The 23,190-nt window shown below is 46.3% G+C and overlaps 1 protein-coding gene across 1 annotated transcript in view; it reads right to left on the bottom strand.

Annotated features, from left to right (window-relative positions):
• Nucleotides 1–23,190, bottom strand: part of LOC137443348 (ral GTPase-activating protein subunit alpha-2-like) — a 79,398-nt gene that overhangs the window by 2,692 nt on the left and 53,516 nt on the right. The window contains exons 5-6 of the mRNA XM_068142942.1: nt 11,207–11,328; nt 504–543 (exon numbers count right to left, since the gene is read on the bottom strand). Of these exons, the coding sequence (XP_067999043.1) occupies nt 539–543; nt 11,207–11,328 (127 nt within the window). The 3' untranslated portion in view covers nt 504–538. The remainder of the gene's footprint in view (nt 1–503; nt 544–11,206; nt 11,329–23,190) is intronic.

Here is a 23,190-nt window from a genome sequence, read left to right on the forward strand (position 1 = left end):
CAGAGGAGAGGTTAACATTTACAACTCAGCCAAACGTGTGAAATCTCCAAAATCAGGGGGAAACCCCAACAGAAGCTGCACAGCACCCACTCCTTCCTGCAAGTCAGGCTGGTTTCCAGGTGAACTCTGCCACAGAGGTGATGCTGTGCAGCTCCTGTGGGTGCTGGCCCGTGGCTGCCCTATCCCCGCTCCCATCTTGTGTTGCCTCAGACACAAAGGGTCACGAGCAGGCTTCACTGGGCCCAGAACGCTTCCCACTGGGGCAGGAGCCAGTGCTGACCATGCCCAGCAGCTGCACGGGTGGGCATCACCCACAGGACTCAGTGTGGGGGTAGCAGGAGGAGATGGCACTGGGCACAGGCAGAGACAGACCCCGAGAGCCCCACAGCCACCACAGCCGCGCACTGAGCACAGGAGGAGGAAGAGGAGGAGGCAGAGGAGGAGAGCTGTTAGTGATGCAGCGCAAGGCCAGCAGCAGGGCCTGCGGGAAGCACGGCTCTTACCTGCGGCAATTACCGTAATGAGACCGTTACGAGCTCTAATCTGAGGGGAGAGAACACAAAGTCAGGTAAGTGCAGGAGCAGCACGTCCAGCACATCCCGCAGGAGGCTCGGGATGGCTGCCCACGGGTGCATGGTGCAGCCAGAGCTGCCCCCAGGCACTGCAGCAAAGCTGGCACAGGGTGGGTGCCTGTTGTAAGGCAGCTCGCAATAGGAAGTTCACCTCGATACCCTAAGGGAGCCAGGGAGAAATGGGTACCCACAGCTTTGTCCTGGCCCCTGTTGAGCTCTTGAGTGAAAATCTGGAGGGAGGCTGTGCTGGGCAAAACTGGAACAAGTAGTCATGTCCCTGCCACCTGTGCCAGCCCTGCTGGTGTGGTACGTGGGGAGCCTCTTACTCCAGCTACACTCTCAATGCCATTAGTGGTCACAGTGTGTCAAACTGGCTGAGATTTGAGGCTTCACACAGCCCTAAAGCACAGTGACACTGCAGGCAGGTTAAAACCTCAGAAAGCAACCATCAGACCTTTCCCTGGGCCACATGAACTTCCCAGGAGTGGAAACCCCTGGATGTGCAAATCCACATCGTGGGTGGGCACATGACTGCATGCAAATAACAGGCCTGTGAATGACAGACCAGAGGTCTCTGGTCTCCTACAGGTACAAATGCTTCACCAGGGAGGGCTTAAGCCTTTCAAATAGGTTCCTTGCAGGGGGGGATGAAAAATTCAGTTAGTAACACAGATAAGATACACTGTAAATGCAGAGTCCTCTGGAAAGCTAGAGACAGGTAGCTTATTGTACTCTAAATCTGCTGAACAGAGCAAATCTGGTTTCTCAAACACCACTGGGATGTGCTCTAGGAAAGAAAGATCCTTTAACAGTTTCTCTTCTTCTGAAGGAGACTCCTGAAAGCAAAATACTTCCCTTTGCCCACCCCTTAGCATATACACAAGCACAGCAATATTGGTACTGAAGGTGGGGAAACATCTTCTCAGCCTTCCCATGGAGGAAACAGATAAGACCTGTGCCAGGACTGGAGAAGCACAGCACTACCACCATGCCACTGAGCTGCTGGGGTCCAGCTCCTCACCAAAATGGGCTGAACCCTCCTCAAGGACCTCACATGCAGAAAACCGAAACTAAACCAACCTGTCAGCTCCCTCAAAGGGACACTGATGTCAGAGGAGTTTTTTCAACCCAACCAACCCACTTGCAGTGTTTCCCAGTGCTCCTGTGGCTGACAAGCAGCTTTCCAGGTTGACACTGTTAGCAGCAGCAGCATTTAATGGTACAGCAGGTACTTCACACAGGTCCTTGAGATATGGGACCCTTGCTGATGTGCTGAGAAGCTGATGAGTTTCTTTCAAGAACCACAACTGCAAAAAGGGTGCAGGTTGTGTATGGCAAATGTCATGGTGTGTAACCCACTTATGGGAAAAGGATTGCAGGTCATGTGTGATCATTAAGGACTTTGAAGCTTTATATTTGATAAGACCCTTGAGAAGTTTTCATACAGGCCATCACCCACCCCCACCCTGCCCCAATGCACCTATCAGCCACGACAGGTCTGGGGAAATCTTTCCCAGTAAATGCCAAGGTAATAAAATTCCAGAAGGTATCCCCATGTGAGGCACTGCAAAGCTGAAAGGTTCTAAAAGGGGAGGTTTGCTTCAGTGCTGCTTGGTTATGAAAAATAAAACACCACCTTGCAAAGAAGTACCTGAAGCAGTGAGAAGAGTCTGAACTAGAGGTTAACCACAGAATTGTCAGGGTTGGAAGGGACCTCAAGGATCATCCAGTTCCAAACCCCCTGCCATGGGCAGGGACACCTCACACCACAGCAGGTTGCTCACAGCCACATCCAGCCTGGCCTTAAAAATTTCCAGGGATGAGGCTTCCACCACCTCCCTGTGCAACATGTTCCAGTTTCTCACCACCCTCATGGGGAAGAACTTCTTCCTAACATCCAATCTGAATCTACCCATTTCTAGTTTTGCTCCATTCCTCCCAGTCCTATCGCTCCCTGACACCCTAAAAAATCCTAAAAAATTGGAGACTTGATGGGGTGCTTGGTGCCATGGGTTAGTTGTTTAGGTGGGTTGGATTGGTTGATGGGTTGGATGCGATGATCTTGAAGGTCTCTTCCAACCTGGTCTATTCTATTCTATTCTATTCTATTCTATTCTATTCTATTCTATTCTATTCTATTCTATTCTATCCCTCCCCAGCTTCCTTTTAGGCCCCTCCAGATACTGGAAGGCCACAACAAGGTCTCCTCAGAGCCTTCTCCTCTTTAGACTGAACAGCCAGCCCCAGGTTTCTCAGTCTGTCTCCACAGGAGAGGAGCTCCAGCCCTCTGCTCATCCTTGTGGCCCTTCTCTGGACATGTTCCAGCGTGTCCACATCTTTCTTGCTCCAGAACTGGAAGCAGAACTCCAGGTGGGGTCTCACCAGAGTGGAGTAGAGGGGGAGAATCACCTCCCTCGACCTGCTGGCTACCATGGGAAGAAACAACCCTAAAACCAGTGCTGGCAGCCCCCAACTCAGGTGCTGAGTGCACCTGTACACAGCCTTGGTTGTTTTAGGGGTTTGGAAATAACTCCCCAAAATCAAAGTTCTAATTAGCTGTGACCTGGGAGTTGAATAGATCTGCACTGGTCAGCTGGCTCATGGGACCACAGGAAGCACTAGTGGGTGTCTCTCCTTGGCATGCAGGCACACAACACATGGTGTGGCCTTCAACCATGGCCCCAAAGGCAGCAGGATGGCACTGTTTGGGGGCTCTCCTCCCCATGGCTGCATCCCTGCAGAGGAAAAATGCAAAGGGGCCACATAACCTGGAGCCTTCTCATGAGCTGACAGCTCAAGCAGCTGGAGCTGTCACCCAGCAGCAGAGACAGGCCCATCAAAGCTAATATTTTTTCCCATCCCTGCAGTGATTGCTAGGGAGGAAGCCTGCCCTTGCCATCTTCCCTCACGGGGACTGTAACCCTGGGAGAGCTCCCTCTGAGATGATCAATTAGGTGAAAAAAAGGGGCCTGTGCAGAGAGCCCTGAGGTTACTCTGCTGCACATCCTGAGGTTACACTGGGATGAGGGAGAAGCAAGCCCAGTACCTACCCAGCCTCAGGGACAGATCCAGGCTGTATGACCTCAGAGGTGGTGGGCAAAGGGCAAGACTGCCCTGGCACCCAAAGCTATCTGTGACTTACTTGCAGGGACCTGCAGAGTAATGATGCAACCTCCTTACCATTCATGCACCTCTGAACCAAGCCTGGGCATCCTGGTGTCAACTCACACCAGATCACCCAGGCCTGAGGAGCTGCAGAGGGTACAAAGCTGATGGCACCTAACAGTTCCATGATATTGATTATGGTTTTGTCCTCTTTATTAACAAACCATCTCTAATCCTTATAAGGATGATGAGAGTTTTACTAGTTCAAGAAAGTATTCCTCTGTCATGAAAAAACACTAACTACCACACTGTCCACAGCATAACCTTTGGGTGGTGCAGGGAGAATCCAGAATCACAGAATGCCAGGTTGGAGGGGACCCCAAAGATCATCTGGTCCAGCCTTTCTAGGTAATAGTATAGTTGAAATGAACTGGCTCAGCACCCTGTCAAGCTGAGTCTTAAAGCTGAGCAGTGTAGGGGAATCCACTGCTTCCCTTAGGGAGATGATTCCAATCTCTGTGCTCACGGGGAAACATTTTCTTCTGGATTTGAATGGGAATCTCCCAGGCAGTCACTTGTCCCCATTGCCCCTTGTCTTTTCCATGTGACTCCTTGTAACAAAGGGAGTCTCCATTGTCCTGGTAGCCACCTCTTATGTACTAGTCCATGGTAATAAGGTCTCCCCTAAGCCTTCTCTTCTCAAGGCTGAACAAACTCAGTGCTCTCAGCCTTTCCTCACATGGCAGCGCTTCGTCTTCCAGTCTTCCATCCATAGCTACCAGCAAGGCATTTAAGCTCTCCAGGCTGCTGAATGCATGACCAGGTTAATGAACTAAAGAAGACACCACAGCCTGGCAAAGATCTGCACTCACTGCCCAAGTCTGGAAGTGGAGCAGTGGTGCTTGTGATTTCTGGTAACCAGTGTTGCTGCTGTAGGAGGGAAGTGCCTCTGCTCCACCACTGCCTGCCCTGGCTGCAAAAATGGGATTCTGTTTGTAGCACCCTCAGAAATCTTTGGGATTTCTCAGCTTTCCCATTAAACTATCCAGCAAGTGGACCAGAATCGCTGTGCCATGTTTGAACACACCCATGTGGGTTTCCCTAACTGTGAGGAAAGGAAGGATGGAAGGATGTTTATGGATTTACTCCACGTGCCTCGCTGAAAGGCATCTCTGGGGAGAAAGGGTAAATTTGGGGTTTCTGCAGAACATCTTGACTTCCCTCCTTCATTAAATCAGGTAATTATGCTTGATTCAATTGGAAATTTCATTTGGCACCTTTTCCTTCTCTGCTGTTAAGCAGCTACCATGGGCCAAGAGACAATTTCACCAAGCAGGAAAGGACGGTCTGCCACCAGGCTCTGCCTCTTAGTGATGCCGAGATGCAGACAGAGCCTCTGCCAGTGCCTAGGTGAGCTGGTAGCTACTGGGAGAGGGATGGGAACCCTCTGTATTTCTGATCCAGGGGTCTGAGGCTGGGAGTAAGGGAGGTGGTTATGGAATTGCCATTTCTGCTGATGAGTAGAGGTTAGGAGGTACAGGCCCACAGCAGCATGGTGCTAAAAGCTGTCCCAGCACATTACTGGGTTGCTAGGCACTGCATGTTCCTGTGCTGGTGAGAAGGCAGGCAGCAGCTCTGTGGGGCAGGACAGCCATGCATGGGTCTATGGTTATCAGCGACGGAGATAGGAATCAATACGGCTGACCAATATGATCGAGTATTGTTCCTTTATTGTTCCAGTGTTGCAGGCCGATGGTGCAGGCCTGAGGTGCAGGCCTATGGAGCAGGCCTGTAGTGCAAGTACAGCACTGTAAAGTGTAGAAGAAACAGGAGACAGGAAAGGCAGAAGTGCGTAGCAAGGCAACTGCTACAACTTATATAAACTCAGAGTGCCCTGTTGGCATAGCTCCATTGGTTCCCTCTGAGTGACCACACATTGCACTATTACAGATTATTGGTCCAACTACTAATGACACAACGAGGTTGTTGACGCAGGTGCATGTCCTGTTGTCCCAAGATAACTGTCCATGTTTATAGCTACCAGTGTCTTGTTTTAGTTACATGCTGCAGGCACAGCACTGTTTTGCTCCACTGCTAGCTGGCTCTGCATTTATGCTGAGCATGGCCTACCACCATGTCAGGCTCTAGGCCTGCACTGCCAGATTGCTCACACTGCTCGTCACTGGCATTGCCACATGGGTCAATGACAACCAAGATCCTGTGGCGAACAGATGAGGAGCACCTTCTGAATCCACTTGTGCAGCTTCAGGGCCCCTTGGAAGATGCTCCAAGCTGCTGGCTACAACAGGCTGCCCACCTGGCAGGGAAAGATGCTCTGGTTTGCTGAAGATCAGAGAGGGGAAGCAGGCCAAGCCCCTGCATCAGCTCCTGAATACTCTACACAGGGTAGAGGAAATAAACCAACAAACACCTCAAGCTCTGCCTCCTTTGGTAACTCTTCCCACTCCTCTCCTACACACCCCTGAACTTTCCCCCTTTGTTTACTGCCTGGACAACCTCCAGAACTGCACCGTCTGGCACCCACGGTTGCACATTTTCCTTCTCACCTCCTGAGAACTGAGTTCACACAGACCTCCTAATGAGTTATCTGCTAATGACTGAACTTCTCCTGCTTCCTTCCACCTCGAAGGGCAACGCCCGTGCTGGAAAAGGGAGGATTTGGCTCTGAGGGTCAAGCCCACTCGAAGCACCGGGTGTAGCTCCACGGCAGCTCCCGGCAGGGTCGGCAGCAAGGGCCAGATGGTTTCAGCACCGCCTCTTCCTGCAGAGGGAAGGGCTGAGCCATTGGGCCCCTATCTGCCCATGCAGCCTGGAATTTTCTAACTCCCAGTTACTAGAAATTAATTTTTCAGTTTCAGGCAACACTGTCAGATTGCTCAAACGCAACACTTGGCTTGTGCTGTAGTGTCATGGCACAGCTCCTCGTTTTCAGATGTGTGTTTGTTTAATGTTCAGCTCCATTCAGCTTCCCTAAAAATATGCAAAAATATTATACAGCACCTGGAGAGACTTTCATTTCCCCCTAGCACCATAAAGGACAAAACAGCCTGCAGATTTCCAAGGGGGGGGGGGGGAAGAGCAGAAAAAAAAACCCCAAACCAAACAAACCCAAAAGGAATCATTGCTCTGTTTAGATTAAAAAGAGCACAAGTCTGGTTTAGACAACAGCTTATCTGGGATTTGTTTAGCTTTGTTTCCATCAAAAATCTACTTCCAAATCCCATCCCCCTCTGAAATACTCCCTTTGCTTTAAAGTGGGAAAGACAAAGCTCCACACCTAGCAAAAAAAACCAAAAGCAAATCTTGTTTGTTGTACATTTTGAGTGTTTTCCCCAAGAAATGTATATGCCTGTAGAAGTCCAGAGACAAAAGAAAAGCTTATGTCACCTTTTTAACAAAAAGGCTGCAAAAATCTGTTTTATGTAAATAAGCAGGCACAGCTCCCAAGGCTTGGAAAAACCAAGGAATGCTGCAAACGTCTATAGTGCCCCGACTCAAGTGTTGCTCCTGGGCAAGGCTATAATATTCATTAAAGAATCCATTTATCAACAGATACCACATGTCAGAGTTTTCCAGCACAGTTTTCCTGACACTCCACCGAATATGCTGCTTTATAAAAGGGAGATGGAAGGCAATAATCCAAGATGCTTCTGCTGCTGCCGCTCTGCTCCCCAATAGCCATTAGCGACTCAACCTGCCAAGATTTACACTATATCCTTTCTGATAACGTCAAGCATTATGCTTTATTTTCCAAATCATTAGCATGCACAAGAATGACCTCATAGTGAACAGATGTACTTGGATATGGCAGTGATTAGATCAGTCCTCTCAGCAGTCAAGTGTGCCCATTTCAATTAACCCTTTGAAGCACTAACTGCATGGCTGCGCTGCTGGGGGGAAGGCAGGTTTGCAGCTTTTCTTGAAAGCAGAAATCCACCCTTCTAAGTCTACAACCCTGAAATACACATCTTGCTCGGGTGGAAAAGTTCTCTCTCTTCCCTCTCTGGAACAGCCAACTGCTTCCATTTCCTAAGCGTTAACACAATTCTGGCTTCTGATCTTAAAAAACACACAAGCCCAACAAATGCTTCTTAGCCAGATGAGGTAATTAAAGTTGGAACGCTTCTGTATCTGTTTGTGTCTGCTTCCTTTCCATCAGGGTTTTTTTTTAAAGAACACACAACTATTTTGTTGGATAACTGGTTTTTTGTTTTTTTTTTTCTGGCTGAGGGAGAAAGAACAGGGAAAAAAATATAGCAGCTTAAACCTGCCAATCTCTACAAGGAGGGAAATCTGCAGAGGGAAAGGATAAGAATAATTCAATAGTGTTGGATTACGAAGGATTTCTTGGGCTGACTTTCAAACCCAGCCTAATTAAAATACAGCATGTAATGTACCAGTTTAACAACAAAGGACCCTACTCTGGGCTTTTGTTCCTAATATGCACATCCCCTAAATGAGTTCAGGGATGTCCATCCTGCCTACCCGGCTGCGTTTGCAGCCTCTGGGATACACAGGGCTGTGGTGCGATACAGAGAGAGGGAGTTTAAGGCTCTGCTTGTGAAAACAGCAAATGAGGTCAACTGGACGATTTTGGTGCATGAAACACAGCACCTGCAAGACTCTCTGTGATAGGGGAGGAGAAGCCAGGGCAGACTGTAGGAAACCCCACCCCATCTGACCCTGGGGAAGCATCCCAAGAGAGGCAGTGCTAGAAAACACAAAAACATTTAGTTTAAATAACCAGATCATCGTTAATAGCACACTAATAATGTGTGCTATGGACAGCTACAGATTGGCTTCATTTAGTGGCCTTGACTTGCTTCTTATGCTGTGTCAGCCACTGAAAACAATCTTTGTTTCCTTTAAAAGTGACCCTTTCCACTGTGCACACATGTACACAGTGATGACAATTAGTTGGTTTTAAGATCAGAGGAGAATCAATCTTAAATTGACCTGAAAAGTTGAAGCTAGGCAGGGTTAGTGGTATCAGTGGGCTCGTTACTTGGGAAGGAGACACACAGACTGGTGTCAGCACCACACATTTATGACTCTGCGATTTCATTTCTCTGTTTCACAACAGAAATTCCCCTTCCACACAAAGGAAAGTGTCATCCCTACTCCTTAAGTGGAAGAAAGCCACTTGGCAGGCGCAGGACAGGTGAATGTAAGCCTGGAGGAGGTCTGACTGCCTGTGGCACAGGGGGACAGGCTGGATGCTGGAAAATGCAGGGCTGCTTGCCCCTGTCTGTGCCCATGCCTCCAGAAGAGTGTTTCATCCTTGTCTGATCACTAAGGGAGGAAGAGATGGCTGCACACTTACTCAGTCTGCTGGTTCACTCTTTATTTCCAGGTGCTGCCAGTACATTTTAGCAGTACCCTGCCAACCTGAACCAGGATAAACATGGAAAAGACAAGGCTGAGGCAGGTGCTCGTGCTCCGTAGGCAGCTCTGCACAGGGCTCTCTGCATGTGGGACAGGCACTTGTCCGAGTGGCGGCTGGCAGCAATGCTGGAGTAGGGAGGATGCATTCAGCTCCTGGCCAGCATGGCATTTGGTGGGAAATACAGCAAAACGGCAACGACTGGCATGGCTCTTGGCAACACTCAACCAAATGTGCAAGCAGAGAGGTAGGGAATGTGAGCAGACTCTCTGGAGACTTTGATGCTGGAAGTCGAGACTGGCCTCTGGTTTCTTTGGGAGGGTGAAATCAATCCTGACGTTCCTAAGCCCAAAAATCAGGACCTGACTGTGTCAGGTTTTACTCTTAAAAAGAACAAAAGTGTGAAATCACAAAACCACATTCAGGTACTAATACTTTCAGCACTCTGACACACTTCAGTAGCTATTAGGAAGCATTTTAAGAATCTCTGGCATACAAAATCTATCACAGGCTTCAGGAAGCATGACCTGCGTGCTACTATTTAGTTGAACTAAATTTGTGCGCAGTGAGGGCCCCGTGGGCTGGATAGAAGAGGGTGAAAACGAAATTATTTTTTTTTCTCTTGTCTCAGACTTTTGGCAGAGTGTATAAAAGAATTCAATTCACAGCTGTCCCACTTTTTTTTTTCTTTCTTTCTTTTTTTTCTTTTGTTTTAATGTAGAAAACATTAATCAAAGCTTTAAGTTACAAGCTTTTCTACTGTTGTTTAGTATTCCAGTTCAACAAAGATCAATGAGGCCATCCCTGTGTTTCTTGACACCTCTCCAGGAAGCAGAGGCGCGATTATGTAAATAGCACCAGCTCCCCTTTACTTCTGCCAGCTTGCTTATCTCCAAAGCCTTCTGCCTGCTGCTCCTGGCGACCGATGCAAGGACACCCGAACATCTCTTATCTCCTCACAAAGCTCTGAGCGCGTGAGGATTGCAGCCAGTAACGCTAAACAATGCTGTGTGCCTGATTTTATTTGTAAGCGATTTATTTGGGCAAATTTAATTTCTTCCTTCAATTTTTCATTTTAGATGGAAGAGATTGGCTAATGAGTTCAGGCTAAAGAGAAATAGAGCAGATGTCCTGAAACATCTATACGGCTCCGAAATGATCTATTAAACAATCCGGAAGAGCGGCAGGAAATAATTAGAAAGTGCCAGTTTCACCCTGTGAGTGTAAAAAAGGGGATTAAGGAATCTTTGTTAAGGAGTCCGACACACGGCGACCATATACTCTTTTTTTTTCTCTTGGAGGCTGGAGAAACAAATCTTGAGGGTACTAGAAATCTGCATTTCAGAGCCACAAGCTTCCTTTCAGAAGACACTTGTTTAAACTCCAATTAAAGCAGCGGTTCGGATCTCACCGACCACGTGCTAGCTCCCAGTCTCGACAGGGCACGAAACGCATCAGCTCCCGGGGTTCAGCATTGCATTTTCATCACTCGGTAGGGTTGATGAATGATGATCAGCATCAGCGTGTGTGGACATACACACACGTATAGACGTACGTAGATTAAAAGCCCCCAGACAGGTTCCAGGCCAGGTGTTGGAAGGCAGCCTGACATTTGCTCATCTGTTTTGAAGGGAAGCGTCAGCACACTGCACGACGCTCTGATTTCCTAACAGAACACCGTTCTTACATTTCTTTTGCATTAATCCCTGACCCTGGTATCTCAGCAGCATAATCCCCATTTAGCATTAGTAGCAACGGCTTCTACTGTGAGGAACTATTTTTCAATAAGTAAGCAGCGATTCAGGCATAGCTTTTGAACAACATATTCCCAGCTCAGCAAGAAACCCACACTCCTGAATGAACCCGAGCACATTACTGAGAGAAAGTTCATTAACCTTGCTAGATTCGGGGGTTAACAGGATAGCCAAAGAAAGGAGCAGAGTGAATAGCTCTGATGCAAAACAAATTAAAATGAATGTCATCATTCCTTTTGATATTCATTAGTTGATTCAGGGGAAGAATGGTCATCTTAAATTTGCAAGAATTTATCTACAAAAAACAGGTGTACATCTGCTGCTCAAGTGCTTCTTAGTGCTAAAGAGAAGAATAACGTGCAGAGACTCACCAGTTCCACTCAGGGAGTAGCTGGGAGAGGGAGAAAAGACCTGAGCGGCAAAATCCTCAAATGTCATTACTTCTTTGTGGTTCTGGATTATTGCTTCGAGATACAGAACTCGCTCCTCGTAGCTGCAGCAGCCGGGTTAAGGAAATGTGTGCGCAGAATTCCATGCCGGCACCGGCACTTTGGATCTACAGAAATGGAAAAGGGGAGAGCGATGCTGCTTAACATTTCTGAACACAGGCAACAAGGAGTAAACACTTAGTGGCTTGAAATTAAGGGTTACACCTTTTAGCTTTGGGAATGAAAGGCAGTGACTCAGTAGGTCCGGCAGATTGCTAAAGTTACTGGGGGCAGAGCAAACCCCCAGGTCTGCAGGCTTTTAAAACTGAAATCCAACTGTACAGATGAGTTGTGGCATTACAGAAAGGTCCTGGTGCACCATATTCCTATGACAATAACCCTGTCAGAGTAGAAAAATGATCAGAGTGGAGAAACAAGCTGTAAGACAGAGAAGAACCCAGCGCTCCCCCCCTCCTTCCCAATGTTTATTTGATCACTGTACTTTTAAAAGAAATTAACCACACTAAACCCAATTCCTGAGAGCGTGATGCTGATATTTAAGGCAGGTGCTGGGAGGTGTAATCGTCTATACCCTAAATAAAGGATGCACGGTGGAAAAATCCACCCCACAACTTGCATGCATTATAGTCTGCATAATGCGGGCAACAAAGCAATCTAAAATCAAGACTATTGCCTTTTAATTAAAACTCATCAACCTGGAACACACAACATTCAAATGTGTAATCAAAAACCAGTCACCAATAAAACTTACAAGTGTAACAAGCTGAAGCAACTTTCCAGCTGTCTTAATAGGACCCCTGCTTGCGGCAGCTTTTCACAGCAGAGAAAGCAAATCTTTCCCTTTTGTGTGCAGCTTCTGTTTTCTCAGAAGGTGAATCATACACTTCCAATAACAGGATAACGCCTGAAACAAATCTACAATGGGACTGGAGAGCCTCACGTATGACTTTATGAATTAAGGCTCGCAGGAGCCAGGATGACATCTCATTCTCTGTTTCCTCATCTAAAACAAAAGTTTCCCCAGCCTCATTGTGTGGCTGTTGCGGGGAAATGTGTTCTGACTCTGCGAGGCTGTTAGGCAGGAGCAAAGGCCAAATCAAATCTAGAAATTGCAGGTGGTGAGAATAACACCAGTGACAACATAATGCAGGTGAGGGTATTTAAAATTGAAAAGCATTACTAATTAATAGTGAAGTGCCATTTGTGACTTTCATTACATTAACAAAACCACTCTGAAAAGAGTATTTTTTTATTTAGGGAAAAAAAACCAACCACAAACAACAACAACAAAACACCCACAACAAAACCATCAGAGTAAAGCGGTGCTTGAAAATAGGACAGGATGGTCTAGTGTTCTACCTCAAGGGAACCATCAAAGGGTTGTCTCAAATGTACCCGAGTTCCTACAGGCATGGTGGAAAAAATGAAAAAGAGGAAAAGGAAAAAGGAAAAAAAGAGGAAAAGTAAAAAGGAAAGAAGAAAAATATTAAAAAAGAAAAGAAAGAAGAAGCAAAAATTATAAAGGATAAAAAATAAGAAAATAAAAAAGGGGAGAAAAAAGAAGAAAAAGAAAAGGAGAAAACAGAAAAAGAAAAGGAAAAAGGAGAAAAAAGAGAGAATAGGGTAAAAGAAAAAAGACAAAGGAAATAAGACAAAATTAAAAAGAAGAAAAAAGAGGGAATAGGGTAAAAGAAAAAAGATAAAGGAAATAAGAGACAAATGAAAATGGATAAAGCAGACAATAAATAAGGAAAACAGAAGAAAAAGGAGAGAATAAAGAAAAAAGATGGAAAAGGAAAAAAGAAAAGAACAACAATAGGAAAAAGGCTAAAAGAAAATCTACTAAAAAGGAAAAATAAAAAAGTCAAAATAAAAGAAGGAAAAAAGAAAAAGGAAAAATGGGAGAAAGGAAAGAAGAAAAAAAGAGAAAAATAGGAAAAAGGAAAGAGGAAAAAAGAAGGAAGAAGAAAAAAGGAGGAAAAAAGGAGAAAGTAGAAAGAAAGAAGAAAAAGGCAAGAGGACCAAAACCAAAACAACCAAAAAAAAAAAAAAAAAAAAAAAGAGAGAGAGAAAAGGATTTAGCCTTTAATGGTAGCAGAGGACAACTGCTATGTGATAAATCTTCTTATGAAGTTTCCGTGGAAGGCTGGAGAAAGGAAATCAATAGCTGGCGATTCAGAGTTTGCACCTGCTGACAGCGTTATTTGCTTAGCTCTGCTCTCCCCTCTCCCCTAAGCCCAGGAGAACGCATTCCTGGTAGCGCAAGCATCAGCCCGCCTGCGTTCGGGGCTGCCTCCCCATTATGGGCTGAACTCCTCATGACTCTTGTTAATGAATAGGCTGCCAAACTTCCTGGGAGAGGAGGCACACGCCTAGGCCCTGTTCTGAGAGGGGCCGACTGATGCCATTCACTTCTCATTGCGAAGGCGCTCGCTCGGCGGCGCGCTCAGGCTGTTGCCGGGGCCGTGCGGGGTGCGCGGGGGGCCGCGGGGCCGTCTGGCCACAACAGCCCCTCCGCCACCGAGCCGGGGCCGTCTGGCCAACAGCCTCCGCCACCGAGCCGGCACGTGCTGGCGCAGCAGGAGCGGACCCGGCGTGACAAATTGCTGAAAGACCTCGGCTAAAGCGCCGGCCGACGGCCACCTGAGCCTGCGGGCCGGCCGGCAGCGCTCGATTCATCGCCCAAGCCTTTTAGGCTCGCGGGCTGCTTGTGGGCCCGCTTTAAACAAGGCGGGGAGGCTAGAAAAGGCTTTTCATGCTATGCCTAATAACATCCTGCTGTTTAATGAAAGACTTTGCACATCGGACACGTAGGTGCACAATGCGCCCAACAACTGCGGACACACCGCGGGTTTGTACCCCTTGTGCTAAATATTGCATGGGGAAATAAAAAAGAAAAGTGAGGAGATTTGGACCGGGTTAGCCTCACGTCTCGTAAAATCCTTATTTATGTGACACGAGATGCCCCTAGCCACACAAAAGGCTGGGAATAAACCCTCTCTGCCAAACAGCTGGGCAGCTAGCGGAGAGGCAAGCGAAAAATAACCTACTGAGCTAAGCCAAGGTTTGGGGAGCTGTGCGGATCGATTGGCAGCTTTAGGGGACACAAGGCAGATCCTCGTTTGGTGCTGCTCCTGCAGATTAAAAAGCCGAGGTGGTAGGTGCAGATACCAAAGACCCAGCAAGGAAGGCTGCTGCATGAACCGGCCCTGCTGGCACCAGCACCCTTCTCAGCTCAACACACTCCTTAAGCCTCTCTCAGGCTCCTCCAAGCACCTGCCGTACAGGCAGTGAGCGAGGTGCTCCTAGTCAGTTTCACTTCCAGCCTAATCTAAAGAGCATTAAGTCACTGCAGGAAAATTAAACTCTGCTGTCTCTTTTTAAAGACACACACACACACATATCAGGGGAAGCAGTTTGGAGGCATTAAAATCAAAGTTTTGCCAAAGGGTAGGAATTGCAATGGGGGCATTGGGAACATAGCAAACAAGCTGTAAAGAACCCTCTAAGAAATACCTCCAGCCTGAGAATACAGGTCAAGGAAGCAGAATGACACCATGAAAACCATCTGATCTCTCCAGCAAAATCTTTGTTCTGTCACTTGCTCAAGTTGCAAACAAAACTCACTCCTGTATGCAAAGAAAACCAGCATTCTGCTGCTTAATTGTGTTTATGTCTGGAGGTTGCATTGGTATTGTTATGTTAATCACCTGTCAGATACCTCCGAGTCCCCAGTGAGGTGTTTTGAGGATCTGAGAGAACATAACCCACACAAAGCACAATAATAAGAGATAGATGGGGAGATAGAAGAGGAAAACTCAGCATTTCAGGACTGTTTGCACAGCAGCAGCTTGAAACAGTAATCTTCAGCTGCAACCTCAAGAAGCTTCACATTTATCACCACGTAAGAATGCATTCATCTGGATAATCACTCCTGAAACACTGGAGCTGTCAAACTGCAGCCCCTCTCACTGCGCTCTGCCTTCACCCTTAAGAACCAGCAATGTAGTTTCATTGGCTTACATATGTTACAACACTGAGCTGCATCGTTTCGCTATGAAATTCATGCCACCTCTCTCCTGTGAGTTTTCAGCACAGTGTGCCTGACACAAAGGTGCCCAGGAATGTGTATGCATTATTTAGACCGAGCCAATATGCACACAGTGCCACACCAACTACTGCATTTGAGGAAACAACCAAAAAACCCCACAACGCACACATCAGCAAACTCCCACTCCCAGCTCACTGCTCTGCTCTGGGCTGAGCACGGCCAGAAGGAAAGTGCCTGCCTGGCTTTTCCACACAAGCCTCAGGGCTAGATTTCTCAAGTGAGGCATGCAAATAATTTTCTGAAGACGGCCTGGCTGCGGGGAGGACGGGTGATGATCTTGAACCCTGCCCAGTGAAGAAGCTGGACAGCTGGCTTCCCTGATTAACTAAGCCCCCATTTATCTGGAGGTTTTGGGCATCCCTGGAGATCTTCAGATAAATGGAGTTATAGGAGACATTCAAAGGAGCTGATCAAAAGCAGCCCCCTTTTAATATATATGGCAATTTGACCCACCTCTTCCAACGGCTGCATTATTCTACATTTTGCTTCTACTAAGGCCAAACTCCAGAGCAAAATGTTATTTATTTGCTATGTTAAATGACGTACAGAGCCATGACAAGGGGTGAATTGTTGACAGTGAATACACAGATAGAACTGGGGGAGAGCAGGAATTTAGCTCCTATTTGAATGCAGCGATCACATCTCAGGAGTTGAATGTTATTAACTTTTACAACCATTTTATCACTTTATCAATTATTTTCACAGTTCATCTGTACCAGGTAAGATGTTTGAAAACAATAGTAAAATGTGAAGATTAATTATTTGCATTAAACCATGCCTTACTCCAAATAAGGATTAAACTCGGTGCAGGCAGAGGGATGGCCTGTGAAGCTCTGTGGTGTAACACACACAGGATCTCCTTCCAGATGGAGAATCCAAACAAAGACAAAAGGTAGGATTCTTTCGTAAATGCTGTTATCAGCCAGTGCAGGGCTCTGACCTAAAGCATCACTCCCACATTTAACCTCTTGTCGTAGGGTTGGAAGGAAAAGGCCTCCTCCCCGCAGAAAAGTGAAAGGAAAAAAAACCTCACAGCTGAATTAGCAAAGCAATGGTTGCTGTATATTTACAAAGCAATATAGGATATGCAGGGGAATATACAGAATTTACAATATTTACAATATATACAAAAATATACAATAAAGTAGCAAAGAAATGAGAGTTCCCCCCTCTGCTGAGGGGCTTCCCCACCTCTGCTCCCCCTTCTCTCCCCCTTTCCCCAGAGAGGGTTAGAAAGAGAGAAAAGAGAAAAAAATTAGAAGCAGTTATGTGTTAATTGGAAAGCAGTTAATACAGGCCTTGCAGTTTATCAGTTTCAAGGTCAGGCTTGGCTGAAAGCCCAGAATGCTGTGAGCTGCAAAGGGGGAAAAGTAAGACTGACTAGAAAAGTGCAGGAATGCCCAGGATACTCTGCTGCACTCCCAGTTCAGAAGGTGCTTCCTCCCAATCTACCAATGAAATTAGTTTAGATCAGTCTTTTCGTTTACCAACATCTGACCACCATATTCCCTTTCTTAAGGGGACAGCCTCAAAGGGTCACAGTCCACCTCTTCTGAACAATTTCATTGGCTGTTCATACTGTCCATCCAATCCAAGACAATATTTACAGTTCGTAAGAAAAGTTCATAGTCCATTCCGGCTATGTTCAGATGTAGATGATTCAAAAGTCCAAGAAAATCAGAAAATGAGAAAAATGGAAAACAGTTCATTCTCTTCGCAGATGAAGCGAAGAAAAGGGAAACAGGGATTCTCAGGGTCTCTTAGTTGACTCAGGGCTCTCAGGGATCTCAGGGTTCGTGCACCGTAGACTTCTCGTTGATTCTTCCTTTGGACGCGATGTAGCTGTACAACAGTTTAAAATTAACCTCTTTCAGCTAAAGTTAAATTTCTTTGTGGAATACACTGATTTTCACCATTCTCTTGCAATACCCAATAAGTGTGACCTGGACCTTCAGCTGAAACCACCCCTCGGACAGGTTTAGCCTCTCCTGAGGGAGAAAATACCCAAACAGTTTTACCCAACAGATTCTTTTCTCTAACAACAGGAACTCTATCACCTTCTACTTTCTGTAGCAAATCTGAATGTGCAGGTCCAGCTCGGTTCACTGAACCTCTGCTATTTACCAGCCAGGTTGCTTGTGCCAAATGTTTTTCCCAGTTTTTCAAGGATCCACCCCCCATGGCTTTAAGAGTGGTCTTCAACAAACCGTTGTAGCGTTCAATCTTCCCTGCAGCTGGTGCATAGTAGGGAATATGGAATATCCACTCAATTCCGTGCTCTTTTGCCCAGTTCTTTACAAGGTTATTCTTGAAATGCGTTCCGTTGTCTGACTCAATCCTCTCTGGAGTTCCATGTCTCCACAGGATTTGTCTCTCCAGACCGAGAATGGTGCTGCGTGCAGTTGCATGTGGAACTGGATAAGTTTCCAACCATCCAGTGTTTGCCTCTACCATAGTAAGCACGTATTGCTTACCAGAATGAGAACGTGGTAGAGTGATGTAGTCAATCTGTCAAGCTTCACCATACTTGTATTTGGACTATCTGTCACCATACCACAAGGGCTTAAGTCGTTTTGCCTGCTTAATAGCAGCACAAATGTCACAGTCATGGATGACTTGTGTGATAGCATCCATGGAAATGTCTATGGATCTGTCACGAGCCAATTGGTATGTTGCATCTCTGCCTTGATGTCCTGACGAATCATGAGCCCACCGAGCTAAGAATATCTCACCTCGGTGTTTCCAGTCGAGATCAAGATTAGAGTCCATGTCTGATTGAGAAACTCTTGCAGCTAGATCTGCCTGATGGTTGTGTTGCTGTTCCTCAGTAGCTTTGCTCTTAGGAATGTCAGCATTGATGTGTCTCACTTTCACTGGAATTCTCTCGATTCGATCAGCAATGTCCTGCCACAGGTTGGCTGCCCAAATGGGTTTTCCTTTCCTCTGCCAACCACTCTTCTTCCTGTTCTTTAGCCAACCCCATAGAGCATTGGCTACCATCCACGAGTCGGTGTAGAGATAAAGCTTTGGCCATCTCTCACATTCAGCTACGTCGAGAGCCAGCTGGACAGCTTTTACCTCTGCGAACTGACTGGATTCTCCTTCTCCATCCTTCACCTCTGCAACTCGGCCTGCTGGACTCCACACTGCAGACTTCCACCTTCACTTGTTTCCAACAAGACGACAGGAACCGTCTGTGAACAAAGCATATTTCTTTTCATCATCAGAAAGGATATTGTAAGGAGGAGCTTCCTCAGCACGAGTTACTTTCTCCTCTGGAGGCTTGGCACAGTTGATACCTTCAGGCCAACGTGAGATCACCTCCACTAGACCAGGTCTTTCAAGATTTCCCATTCGAGCTCTCTGTATTATCAGAGCCATCCACTTAGACCATGTAGAGTCTGTGGCATGATGTGGTGTGGAGCCTTTGCCTTTGAACATCCAATTCAAAACTGGTAATCTGGGAGTTAAGAGAAGTTGTGATTCAGTTCCAATCACTTCAGAAGATGCTTTTACTCCTTCATAGGCAGCTAAAATTTCTTTCTCTGTTGGAGTATAATTAGCCTCTGAACCTCTGTAACCTCGACTCCAGAAACCAAGAGGTCGTGCATGTGTCTCAACTGGAGCTTTTTGCCACAAGCACCAGGTTGTACCATTGTCACTTGCAGCCGTGTACAAAATGTTCTTAATGTCTGGACCATCTCGGACAGGTCCCAGACCCATTGCTTGAATCACCTCTTGCTTTATCTGGTCAAAGGCTGCTTGTTGTTCAGGTCCCCAGTGGAAATGGTTTCTCTTTCGAGTCACATCATACAGAGGTTTCACAATCTGACTATATCCAGGAATGTGCAGTCTCCAAAATCCCACTGTCCCCAAGAAACGTAAGGTCTCTTGCTTGTTGGTGGGATTTGCCATGGTAGAGACTCTATTTACCACATCCACTGGAATGTGTCGGCGTCCATCCTGCCACCGCACTCCCAGAAACTGAATCTCTGTGGTAGGTCCTTTCACCTTGTCTTGTTTGATGGCAAAACCTGCATTCAGAAGAATGTCAACGATTTTGTTACCTTTCTTGAAGACTTCCTCAGCAGTTTTACCCCAGACGATGATATCATCGATGAACTGGATGTGTTCTGGAGCACCGCCTTTCTCCAGAGCATCGTGGATCACTGCATGACGGATGCTTGAGCTGTGGATCCAGCCCATTGGCAGCCTGTTGAAAGTGTACTGGATTCCTCTCCAGGTGAAAGCAAACTGAGGCCTGCATTCCTCTGCTATAGGAGTAGAGAAAAATGCATTAGCAATGTCTATGGTAGCATACCATTTGGCCTCTTTGGATTCCAGCTCATACTGCAGCTCCATCATGTCTGGCACTGCTGCACTCATAGGTGGTGTCACTTCATTTAGGGCTCAGTAGTCGACTGTCAGACGCCAGTCTCCATTCTGCTTCCGCTCAGGCCACACTGGACTGTTGAAAGGTGAATGAGTTTTGCTGACGACTTTCTGACTCTCCAACTGACGAATCAGATTCTGAATGGGCATCAAAGAGTCACGGTTGGTTCTGTATTGTCTGTGATGCACAGTCTGAGAAGCAACCAGCAATTTAATGTCCTGTATCTTGTGTTGTCCCACAACTGCAGATTCATCAGAAAGCTCAGGTCTAGCAGACAGCATCAATTTCTGTCCATCAATTTCTATAGAAGCTACTCCAAAAGCCCATTTGTAACCTCTAGGGTCTTTGAAACGCCCTTCTCTCAGAAAATCAATTCCCAAAATACAAGTTGCGTCAGGTCCGGTCACAACTTTATGCTTCCTCCATTGTTTACCAGTTAAACTTATATTAACCTCTACCTTACTTAACTCTTGAGATCCACCAGTGACTCCCAGAATAGTTATAGACTCTGATCCCTGATAATTTGATGGCATTATGGCGCACTGAGCTCCTGTGTCAACCAAGGCCCTGTACTTCCAAAATTGTGAAGTGCCAGGCCACTGGATGTACACATCCCAATAGATTCTATTACCTCTGTTATCCCTCTCCTCCCCCTGGCAGAAGGCAGGGCACCCCTAGTTATGGGGAACATGCCCACATGCGCATTGTGCACAGTGTGCAGTGTTATAGCTTAGCATGTTATAACTGGAGCCACTGTTGGAGCTACTAGAGTACTCCGGGGAACTGTGGAAGTAACAGCTGCCCTTCTGGTATTGCTACCTCGGGTTCTGCCACTTTGCAATTCCCTTAGTCGCCTGAAAATATTAGAAGCTGGTTGGCCATCCCACCGGTTCATGTTCTCACCAAACTGATCACGCAGAGTTATCCAAATAGTTCTACGTGATTGCCTTGGTGGTCTGTTTTGATTTGATCTGTTTTGGAATGACCTCCTTGGAGGATGTCTATTCCTCACAGATGAAACTTGTATCCACCTGGAGGAAGAATTGAAATTATCCCTTTGTGCCAATTGGGATATGGAATTTCTAAATTTATCCTTTAACTCTCTTATGCAATTCTGTATATCACCAGACATAGTTTTAATGGCCGAAACCAAAGAAACACGTGTCATGCTATCCTCCAATTGTCTCATTTGATCACTGAATTGGCCAACCGTAGGAGAAGCTCTACCATAATTTCTTGACACAATTCTGCTTGCCAGAATGTTTGCATAATTAGAAGGAGCAAGCTTGATGATCTTGTTAGCAAGACCAATACCCACAGGAATGTCATCAGGATTCAGAGTTTCATGTTCACCATAGAGTAGCTCTCTAACAGCAAATTCTCTCAAGCTCTTAATTCCCTCATCTATGGTAGTCCAGGGTTTAGGTTTCCATGGAAGATCATCTCGGGAAGGGTATCTCAGGGCAACCGCCATTAAAAGGCGTATCCACAGATTAAGCTTACCGAGAACCCTGCCTAGATGTCTATCTATTCCATTATCCCTTGAGAGAGTTCCTAACTGAGCTGCTGACTTGTCTCCAACTGTTAGAGCTGGAGCACCTGTATCATAACAGCTACTAAGCCAAGCTAGAACTGGCTCCTTATCTGCCCTGTGTTAGTCTTTATGGACATTTCTTAGCTCCTCCCTTGGAGACGAACAGTCAGTTATGTCATCTTCCTCTTGCCCCTCCCCCTCAACTGGTTGCCCTAATAATCCTGCTGCCATTTTCTCAAGGATCTCTTTAAGCTGAGAACCACCTTTGCCAGCTCCTTTCCTAGCTTCATCTCTATCCTGCTTTGCTCTCACTAGGTTAGCTAGATCTTTAAAACAAATCTTCCCTTCTTCCTCAGCAGGATTTCTTAGAGTAGAGGGCCCTTCACCAGGATCAGTCTCTAGCTCTTCTTCTCCATCAGGTTTGGTCTTTCCACTTCTAGTCTTTAAAACAGCCACCTTAACTGGAGCTGTGTTTGAATTTACAGCCACCTTGATAGTCATGAGATAAATCAGGTGCTGGGGCAGCGACTTCCGGTCCTACCGAGGGAGTGGGCGGAAATGACGTTGCTCCGTTAATGGCCGACGGAGAAGAAGAAGGAGGAGAAGTAGCAGGCGCCATGTTGATACCAGCCGCCGCCCTTGTCAGCCTGCCAGAATCAGTGGCAAAGTCATTCAGGGCTGCTTTACCAGTTAACTTCTTAGCCCCCTTTTTAACTGACACAGATTCTCCACACTCCTCATCACTAGATGTCTCTGGGACTAACCCAGAGCCCCGGCGTTTTCTCTTTGATCTAGTTTTAATAACAAAACACGCTCTGGATATCTTCCTCTCTCGCCGCAAAGAAATCAGCAGATACACGATAATTATCACCAGCAGCGGAATTACACCCATAAAATAAATTGCCTTTGGATCCCAGCCATCACCCAAAGTTACTCTCTCCTCCGGCAGAATCTTAAAACCCTTTATCTCAATTGGTAGAGTGGTGGAGGTAACATTTCTGTATCTCGCTGGCCATAAGAAATCCACGCATTTTCCATACCATAATCTAACTCTGTACGTATACCACACATAAATTGTCCGCACCAAATATTTACCCAGGTAATCCAAAATCAAACCCAAACAATATCTGTAACCCAGAGCCCCAAAAATTGAAAAGAATAATCGCTCTACAAACCACAACACCTTCATGTTTGCTAATTCAGCTAGAAAACACTAAATCAATCAAGTAATAAATTAAGCTAATTATCTGCCGCACGTTAGGTAAGTGAAGAAAAAAAGAATTTCGTAGGGTTGGAAGGGAAAGGCCTCATCCACCCAGAAAAGTGAAAGGAAAAAAACCCTCACAGCTGAATTAGCAAAGCAATGGTTGCTGTATATTTACAAAGCAATATAGGATATGCAGGGGAATATACAGAATTTACAATATTTACAATATATACAAAAATATACAATAAAGTAGCACAGAAATGAGAGTTCCCCCCCTCTGCTGAGGGGGTTCCCCACCTCTGCTCCCCCTTCTCTCCCCCTTTCCCCAGAGAGGGTTAGAAAGAGAGAAAAGAGAAAAAAATTAGAAGCAGTTATGTGTTAATTGGAAAGCAGTTAATACAGGCCTTGCAGTTTATCAGTTTCAAGGTCAGGCTTGGCTGAAAGCCCAGAATGCTGTGAGCTGCAAAGGGGGAAAAGTAAGACTGACTAGAAAAGTGCAGGAATGCCCAGGATACTCTGCTACACTCCCAGTTCAGAAGGTGCTTCCTCCCAATCTACCAATGAAATTAGTTTAGATCCGTCTTTTCGTTTACCAACATCTGACCACCATATTCCCTTTCTTAAGGGGACATCCTCAAACAGTCACACCTCTACAATGCAG

The sequence above is a fragment of the Melanerpes formicivorus genome, unplaced genomic scaffold (assembly GCF_026170545.1).
Source record: "Melanerpes formicivorus ecotype bairdi unplaced genomic scaffold, bMelFor1.0.p_v2 SCAF_9, whole genome shotgun sequence".
Taxonomy (NCBI): domain Eukaryota; kingdom Metazoa; phylum Chordata; class Aves; order Piciformes; family Picidae; genus Melanerpes; species Melanerpes formicivorus.